This window comes from Equus caballus, chromosome 30 (assembly GCF_041296265.1).
Source record: "Equus caballus isolate H_3958 breed thoroughbred chromosome 30, TB-T2T, whole genome shotgun sequence".
NCBI lineage: Eukaryota > Metazoa > Chordata > Mammalia > Perissodactyla > Equidae > Equus > Equus caballus.
The window spans coordinates 18,649,845-18,659,490 of record NC_091713.1 but is presented as its reverse complement, the minus strand read 5'-3'; the positions used below and the strand labels follow the sequence as shown (position 1 = coordinate 18,659,490).

At 43.6% G+C, this 9,646-nt stretch overlaps 1 protein-coding gene and 1 long non-coding RNA gene across 2 annotated transcripts in view; one reads left to right on the top strand and one right to left on the bottom strand.

Moving 5' to 3' along the window:
- Window positions 1–4,490: 4,490 nt before the first annotated feature.
- LOC138921600 (uncharacterized) lies at window positions 4,491–6,639 on the bottom strand. Its single transcript, XR_011434295.1, has 3 exons — window positions 6,482–6,639; window positions 5,735–5,763; window positions 4,491–4,766 (listed from the first exon to the last, which is right to left on the bottom strand). It is a non-coding gene; the product is annotated as an uncharacterized lncRNA (long non-coding RNA).
- A 1,049-nt stretch (window positions 6,640–7,688) lies between these two features.
- Window positions 7,689–9,646, top strand: part of MIA3 (MIA SH3 domain ER export factor 3) — a 38,959-nt gene continuing 37,001 nt past the window's right edge. Inside the window, 1 exon segment of the mRNA XM_070255761.1 lies at window positions 7,689–7,920. Within this exon segment, the coding sequence (XP_070111862.1) occupies window positions 7,689–7,920 (232 nt within the window).

The window sequence follows — 9,646 nt, the reverse complement described above, 5'->3', positions numbered from 1 at the left end:
TACACTTCAATGGCTTTTAATATATTCACAGAGCTGTGTATCATCATAATCAATTTTAGAACATTTTCATCACCCCCAAAGAGACACCTTATACCCTTTATCTGTCACCTTTCAACTCCCCTGTCTCTGCCAGCCCTAGACAACCAATAATATACTTTCTGTCTCTGTAGATTTGTGTATTCTGCACATTTCATATAAATGGAACCATACAATATAGGCTCTTTTGTGGCTGGTTTTTTCCCTTAGCATGATCTTTTCAGGGGTCATTCCTGTTGTAGCGTGTATCAGTACTTTGTTCCTTTTTCACTGCCGTTGTATTGACATGCCACATTTTACTCATTAGTTTGTCACGTGGATGAACATTTGGGTTGTCTTCATTTTGGGCTCTTATGAATAATGATGCTGTGAATATTTGTGTCCAAGGTTTTGAGTGGATTTCACAGCTTTTTGGTTATTACCTAGGAGTGGAATTGCTTGGTTATATGGTAACTCTGTTTAATCTCTTGAGGAACTGCCAGATGGTTTTTCAAAGTGGCTGCACCTTTTACACTCCTGCCAGTAATGCACGAGAGTTCTGATTTCTCCACATCCTTGTCAACATCACTATTATCTGTCTTTCTTATTATAGCCATCCTAGTGGGTGTGAAGTAATATCTTATTGTGATTTTGATTTCTATTTCCCTAATGGCTAGTGATGTTAAGCATATTTTCATCTACTTATTGGTCATTGTATATTTTCTTTGGAGAAATGTGTATTCAAATTCTTTTCCCTGGGCTTTTAAAAATTGAGTTATTTAAAATTGGGTTATCTGTCTTTTTATTATTGAATTTTAAGAGTTATTTATATATTCTAGATGCAAATCTCTTATCAGATATATGAATGGGAAATATTTTCCTCCTTTCTGTGTGGTTATCTTTTCACTTTCTTGATGATGTCCTTCAAAGCACAGAAGTTTTAAATTTGATAAAGTCCAGTTTACCTTTTTTTCTTTAGTTGCTTATGCTTTTGGTGTTCTGTCTAATGAATCATTGCCTACTCCAAGATTTCTCCCTATGTTTTCTTCTAAGATTTTTATAGTTTTAGCTGTTACATTTAGGTCTATGATCCATTTTGAGTTAATATTTGTACGTGGGGTAAGGTAGGGTTCACTTTCATTCTTTTGCATGTGGATATCCAGTTGTCCCAGCACCATGTGTTGAAAAGGCTTCACCTCATGTCTGGAAAATATTTCACTTGGTATACAACTCCAGAGTGTCATATTTTTTTCTTCCAGCACTTTAAATATGTTGATTGACTGTCTTCTGGTTTCCATTTTTTGAATGAAAAGTCTCCTGTCACTGCTTCTCTGAACATAATGTGTCTGATGTCTGTAGATGATTTTCTATTTTTTTTCATTACCACTGGTTTTAACCAATTTGATATGCATTGGTGTTGTTTTCTTCATGTTTCTTGTGCTTAGAGTTTGTTGAGCTTCTTGGGTCTGTGAGTTTTTATCAAATTGAATGATTTCATTCATTGTTTCTTCAAACCTATTTTCTGTCTCATGCATCCTTCAGGGGCCCCAATTACATGTATATTGGACTGATTTGAAGTTGTGCACATTGATCTCTGTACATTTCTTTCAATCTCTTTTTCTCTCTGTGTTTCATTTTGGAGAGTTTATATAGTTATGTCTTCGAGTTCACTAATATTTTCTTCTGAAATGTCTAATTTGCTATTAGTCTTATCCAGTGTATTTTTCACCTCAGCCATTGTTTTCTTCACCTATGTTTGATTCAGATTGTTGCTATATCCTCTATGTTTCTCCTTTACATGTTTATGCTTTCCTATGGCATCTTTAACATATGGACTAAAACTGTGTTAATGTCCTCGTGTAAAAATTCTCTCATCTGTGTCATTTATGAAAGTTTCTATTGATTGATTTTTCTTTTCATTATGGGTTGTATTTTCCTACTTCTTTTCATGCCTCATAATTTTTTATTGGATTCCAGACATTGTGAATTAACCTTGTTGGGTGCTGAATATTTTGTATTCTTTTAAATATTCTTGAGCTTTGTTCTGGAATGCAGTTAATTTACTTGGAAACATTTTGATCTTTTCAAAGCTTGTTTTTTTTTTTTTAAAGATTCTCTCCTGAGCTAACAACTGCTGCCAAACTTCTTCTTCTTCTTTTTTTTTTTTTTTTGCTTTTTCTCCCCAAATCCCCCCAGTACATAGTTGTATACTTTGCTTGTGGGTTCTTCTCATTGTGGGATGTGGGATGCCGCCTCAACATGGCCTGATGAGCAGTACCATGTCTGTGCCCAGGATCTGAACCGGTGAAGCCCTGGGCCACTGAAGTCGAACGCATGAACGTAACCACTTGGCCATGGGGCCGCCCCCTCAAGGCTTGTTTGTAAGCTTTGTTATAGTAGCTTTCAATCTTAGGCTGATATTTTCCCCTTTACTGAGCACTGTACGTGATGCCCTATTTATTACAGGTTGTCTACTCTGGCTGGTGGGAGCACAAGCTATTCTCTTCTTCAACAGTTGTTCCTCCTGTCCTCTGGTAGTTCTTTCCCTGGCTTCAGGTAATTCTTCACACACAGGTGCTTATCATTACTCACTTGAAGACCTGAGAGAAACCCCCTGCAGATCTCTGGAGCTCTGACTGTACAGTTCTCTCTTGTTTATTCAGCTCTCTTCTCTCCTGTACTCTTCCCTGAAAATTCCAGCTGACTTGACCTCCCCAAAGTTTCAAATCTGTCTCGTCAACAAGGAGGTCATCTGTTTGAGTTTCCTTTCTCTAGTTGTGGCCTGGAAACTTTATCCAAGGAGTAAGCGAGGGCAATCACAGCACTCACTTTATTTGCTCCACTTATCTTGGCTATCATTGTCCTACAGTGTTTGTTGTCCAATGTCTAAAAATTATTATTTCATATATTTTGTCCAGGTTTTTAGAGGTTTAATGTGGGATAGTAAACATGTTCCCTTTTATTCCATCTTGGCTGGAAGCCATAGTCTTCAATAAATACTTTCCACCATTCTCTGGACTCAGAGTGGTTTCATCATTGGCGGTAGACTGAGTTCTTTCTGGTAACTTCAGTGTTAGACCTTCTGGATGCCCCTGGGCAGGCACCATGGGAAGTTTACAATGATATGTTATTATGCTGTCTTCTATTCTTTCAGATGTGTTTGTCTTGTCTTCTCAATCAGATTGCAACTTCTTTAAGATCAGGAACCCTCCACATCTTATATTTTTATGTACACCCTCAAACTAGACACATTTATTTTTTTAACTCTTACTTAATCTTTACCCAATGAAAATTCCATCTGAAATGTTAACAAATAACATGCTTGAGATTAGAATTTATGTGAAACATAATTGAATGCTATTAAAAATGAGTGCTGATTCATCCATTATAATTATATATCCTGGCAGAAAGAATTACCACCACCACCCTCATTGTGGTCTGCTGAGAAATTTTTTCTGATTAACCCCCAAACTTATTAATATCTAAAGGCAATAATAATAATAAAAAAGAATGGAGATAAAGCCCTGGAAAATCTACAAACTAAGCAGCTAGTTCTTCAGTAACTAACAGCTCTCATCCTTCGTATCAAAGCATATCTAAATACCAAAGTAAGTATTAGTAAAGTAATATTAAATTAGATCATTTTGGAATTTTTCTTTTTCCACCAATGAATTGTCATTAATTCTACTCTAAATAGAAATAAGAAAAATTAAAATTATTTTTATCTGCTTTAATATTCTCGTAGTATATAGGAAAAAAGTACAGTGCAATTTCATTCGCTCCCTTCCCAACAAATATGCTCTCAATCAACAATGAATATATTCCAATAAATATATTCCAGGTTCTGTTCCCCATATTGAGGATGCTGCTGAAGGGAAGACACAAAATGCCTTGGTCTCATGGCATATTCCCTCTCGGTACTATTTATATATGGAGACTCTGTGTAGGTTAATAGTGTAATATATTTATAATACATGAGGAACCATATGTTCATCCAACAAATCATTTTTTGAGTACCTCATACATTCCAGACATTTTCCTAGGCACTTATGTTAGAGCAGTGAACAAAATGGACAAATTCCTTGCTCCCATGGAGCTTATATTTAGGGTTAGGGGCCATCAAATAGATAAACAAATGTCAGGCAGGTGGTAAGTGCTCTAAAGAAAAATATAGCAGGATGATGGGCGGGATGTTCACGGAGGGAGCTCTCTTCTATGTAGGGTGATATCAGGGAAGGCCTCTCTAATAAGATATGGAGTTGTTACAGACACTTGATGAAGTGAGGGAACTAGTTAGCCAGGTGGACTGTTTGGGGGACCTGTTCCAGGTTCAGGGAAAATTGCGAGTGCAAATGCTCTGATGCTGGTGCGGGCTTAGTGAGTTTGAGTGGAACAGCAAAGCAAGGGGACGGTGTTAGGAAATGGGGCTAAAAGGGATGAGGGGGGTCAGATCAAATAAGACAGTGCAGTCCTTAATAAGGTCATTGCATTTTGCTTAGAAGTGGTGAGTCATAGGAAGGTTTTGAGCAGAGGGGCGACGTGACCCAATTTCTATCAGGAGACAATCACTCTGGCTGCTCCTGAGACGACAGACTGTTGGAACGCAAGGGTGGAAGTAGGGCAAACAGTGAGCAGGCTGTTGCAGGTCTTCCAGGTGAGAGATCACGGTGGTTCAGCCCTCATGGCCAGCAGTGTCAGCATAGGCGATGGTGAGAAGTGCTCAGATTCTGGATGTATTTCAAATGCTTATGCTGAGTGAAAGATGTCAGACCAAAAAGATAACATACCATGTGATTCCATTTATACCAAACTCTAGAAATTACAAATCACTCTATAGCAACAGAAGGTTGTTAGGAGACAGGCAAGAGCGGGGAGGGAGGGATGACAAAGGAGCATAAGGACTCTTGTAGGGTGATGCATATGTTAATTATCTTGATTGTAGTGATGGTCTCATGGGTGTATACGTATGTCAAGACTTATCAAAGTGTACATTTTAAATGTGTGCAGTTTATTGCATGTCAATTACACCTCAAGAAAGCTATTAAAACAAAGAGTGCACGATGTTGTCTGAGGGATTGGACTTAGAGTGTGGGTGAAAGAGGTGCCAAGAATGGTTTGTAAGTTTTTGACTTGAGTACCTGCAAGATGAGAATTAAAGTGCCATTTACTGAGATAAAGAAGACTGAAAGGAACAGAGTTTGAGAGAGAAAATAAAGAGTTTGGTTTTTAACATTTAAGTTGAAGATGCCTATTAGACACATCTAACATTCTAAAGCAAACAAACACATAGCAAAAAAGAAATGAAGAATTCCTAAGGGCACTACACTTGAACCCTTGGTGACCTTATCTGTCACACATTTTCTCCTGATAGTGTGGGAACTACACAGGACCAATGGCACATCTCATGGCCCCTATAGACAAACAACTGTGAGCATCTTTGTGAACATCCCATCTTTTCCTTTATTCAACACTGTGGATCGTATGGATGGGCCATAATCTTTCCTCTTGCTTTTAAAGAATCCAGTGAGTTTGGGAAACCAACTGGTGGGCCTGACTGGCGTTGGAGGTTGATGAATAACCTTAGCAGAGACGGCAGTGAGAAGACCCTGGTCACGGACAAAGCCCTCCAGCCCCGGCCAGGACATTGTAGCCACTCTTCCCTGGAGTTACTGTGGGCTTGTGGCCTTTTCTTTTTTGCGCACATACATAATTCACTTACGTTGTGATTTAAGCAAGATTTTGCTTCCCCTAGTCAGAAAGAAAGTCCAAAAATCATAATGTTGCTTGATAAAGGCTCTGCAGAGTTGTGATGAAAAGGGCGGGTACTACCTGGGTTTGAATCTTAGCTCACTCACTCACTAGATGTGTGAATGCCTCAACTGACTCATCCCGAAAATGAAGGTGGTTAACAGGATCTACTACTGTGAGGTACAACTGTTGTGATGATGCGAGGAATCAACACATATAAAGACCTTAGAATAATAACACCCACCAGGGCCTAAAGAAAACACTCAATAAATGTTGACTGCAATTAATTAGTTTTTCTCTATTCTGACATTGATTCTTGAGTTGTTTTTCTTGTCAATTGGTTTCCACTAAATTGTGGGCTTCTTCAGACAAGGACCAGAGATCTCGTCTTTTGACCTACGTCTTTCCCCACACCACCCTCGTGCTTTGCCCAGTGTCTGGCATGAAACGCTAGCATAAAATGGAAGCTCAACATATTTGTGTTGAATTAAATTACTTCTTCCCTGTGGATAAAGACCCAAGAATCTGAAGATCTCCCTACGGGGACCCACTGCCACCTCCATCCTCCAGGAGTCCAAAATAGACCAAGCCGGCCACCAGCTCTAATTTACATCACCAACCCAGTCACACCCCTTACTAATCAACGGGGATCATGGGATGGGACCCCAAGGAACCCCTGGGAGTCTGAAAGAGAGGGAGCCTGGAACCACAGACTAACAGTGGCAAATCGTGGGTGGGATTCGGTAGTTCAGAGTAGGAGGTAGTAAGAATAGGGCTGTGGAGGTGGGCTGGTTTGGGAAGGACCAGAAATCAGAAGTTGCGAGAGGGTGCCAGAAAGGACCACTCGTTGGGATGGCGCGAGGAGGATCCGAGGTCACAGAGACTGGTGACGGAGGACAAAAGCCGCGCGGAGCGTCGAATGTGAAGAGACGGGGCAAAGGCAGCTGATTGGACGAGGAGGGGTATATAAGGTCCCGGTTGCCACGGCAGCGATCAGAGGCGGCGGCGCCGGGAAGGACGTCGGACCTCTGGTCCGCTTCCTCCAGGACCTCCTCCGTCCCCCGGAGAGCTGGCGCTGACGTGTCGGTCGGGAACTTCTCAAACCGTCCTGGTGTCGCCCCGCCCCTTGCGCTCCTCCCGCCCCTTGCGCTCCGCCCGCCGCCCTGCCGGCCGCCTCCTCGGCGTCGCCGGCTCCCCCGAGGTAACGGCAACGTGGCTGCGGCGGCCAGGCTGCTCTTCTGCCTGCTCCTGCTCGGGCCGCCCTGGCCGGGGCTGGGCCTGACGGACCTGGACACGGGCCGGCGCTTCTCGGAGCATAAACTCTGCGCAGACGAAGAATGCAGCAGTGAGTGGCGGAGGGCGGCGGCGCCGGGGGGCGCGGGGGCGGGCGCTCAGCAGCCCCGATGCCGGCTGGGGGGGTCGCAGGCCAGGCGGGCTGAGCGCCGGGCTAGGCGAGCCCCGCGGCCATGCGTCTGTCCCCTCCGGCTCTGCTGGCGCCCGGGCCAGCCGGCCCTGGCGTGGGGGCTGCAGTCCCACTTGTTGCCCGCGTTTGATTTTTCCTTTGCTGATTGGGGAGGTGGGGCGTCGGAGGTGGCCCCCGGTCTCCCCAGGGGCAGCTCACAGCGTCCGCTCCCCCGACCCGCCCCGACCCGAGGGGAGACGGGTGCGCGCCACGCGCCCTGGGCTCCCCACGCTGCATCCGAGCGCTCTCCTGCCCCCGCTGCGGGGAGCCCCGTGGCTGCAGTCCGGGGGCAGATGCGCTAAGGGCTCGGTGGGCGTATTCCCGGCCGCAGGTTGCTGGTGGGGCTCGTGAAGGGCCCGCTGGCGCTGCCCCTTCGCCCTTCTGCTTCACTCGGCTTTGGGACTCGTACCGCCTTTCGAACAGGGATTGGAGTTTAGCTTTGGGACGAGCCCGGAGTCCAGGCATGCAGTGTATTCCAAGGTCTCCGCCCCGGCTCTGCCTCCTGTCATTTCTGTGCTTGGAAGTCTTGCAGACAGCCAGGCAGGGAGGGCACCGGGAAGGCCGAAATCTTTCGTTCTGGAAAGAGGCCGAGGATCTGCATGGGCCACCTGGGACCCGCAGCCTCCTTGTCTTTGCGCAGGAAGCGGAATTGTTCCCCAATCGGGGATTGGGGGTGAGGGGGTGGGCCGTGGGCGGTGAGGAGGGCAGAGATCTCAGACTCTGGTGAAAAGGATTATTAAAGTAGTAATAATAAAGACTCCAAGGGTTCTATAAAACCCACTAGCTTTAGCCTTAGTTTCTTGTGTTGTTGGAGTCTCTGACTGTGTGTTTGCTGGACCAGGATCATTTTTACGGACTCCCGGCCTGTCTCGGATAACCTTGTAACTTACTGATAACTGCTTCGGAAGCGGGTGTTGATAAGTTGTGATTAATACATATAGAAAAGTGTTCCTTCTGAAAAGGCCATAACCGTAGGTTCAGCTATTTACATTCAAATTGGTGTTATTTAAAAACAAATGTCATCATTTGAAGAGTTCGTATCACCGCTACACCATTAAAGAAAAGAAGGGAGGCAGTCTGCTCTGCGTGAAGCCATTCCTAGAGGTAACCCTAGGGCCGATGTAAATGAACGCTACAAAAGCGGACCAACTTCCAGTTTTTCCTTCAGTTTTCTCGTAGCAAACCCAGGTTGTTAGCAGGCAGGCTGGCTATGATGAAACGTTTGCTTTCAAGCACCAGCCTACCTGGGTTCCTCAAAACCAGTTACCTGGAGAATCACATCGCTGTTCCTTTCTCAGTGCGGAGACATGGTGTTGGAATGGCTCTTCCTTGTCATATAACTTGAGAAATGGCATCTGTCCAAACGGGCGTAACCAAACACAACAAAGGGCAGCCGGGGCAGGGTCTGGGTCTGTGTTGTGTTGCATGAAGTGTTTAGTGAGGTGGGTGCGTGTGAGGTGTCCTTGTGTGCTTTTCAGATAGCTGTTCCACGGTGTCCATTTTGATGTCATCTGATTTATTATTATAAATCCTCAATGATCTCTTCTAAGGGGGAACAAGAGAACCACTGCTGTTGCCACTTCTGGTCTCATCTTAAACTGTCCATCACCACCTTCAACCTGGCCTGTCACCCAATTCTATCTGAATTAGGCTGCTGACATGTATTAAAATGATAATCAGATTTTTAGCTTCAAAATCCAAATACCCCCCCTTCGAATCTGTATGTTTGTCCCTCAAGTACTTATTTAAAGATATGTTTTAATGTATTTATTGCTAATTGGCTTTCAGAAGAAGTATTTCCATTTCATCCTTCTTTTTCTCTGCTACTTAATTGCGTTTATTAGCCATTTCATCTTACATCAGTAACTGTGTTATTTGGCCAACAAAAAGAAAAATACTGCTTCCACCAGTTTCTAGATCAAGTGTGATTTAAGTCTTGAGTTTTAAGACTGAAGGTAACTACTGAATTCTCATAGTTTTGCTTGTTCCTACCACATGTGATGTCCACTCTTGATTTTGTTTATAGGAATAAATAAGGGTAATTTTCCTTTGTTTTGAAACCTTCTTAATATTGAGTGCAGTCAACATTATTTACTTTCAGAAAATGTTAACATTGTAATGTGTTAGGATCCATATTAGGGTGTGAATTCATTTCCCCGTTAATTTATCCAGATCCTGTATGGAGAGAAAAACTTGGCCCGAAATGAAATTGACACTGTTTACTGCAAATGAAATTGACAGTGTTTACTGTCGCTGTGGTAGCAGTTACAGCCACTTAAAGATAGTGCTTTTTAGTGGTTAGTTCAAGTTAATTGACCCCTTGGGGGTTCCTGGGTGCTCTCCACAGTTCCCAGTTCTCTCTACATGTAGCCCAGCTAGTCAGCAACCTAACTTGAATTTTCCGAATTGCAATATGAAGCT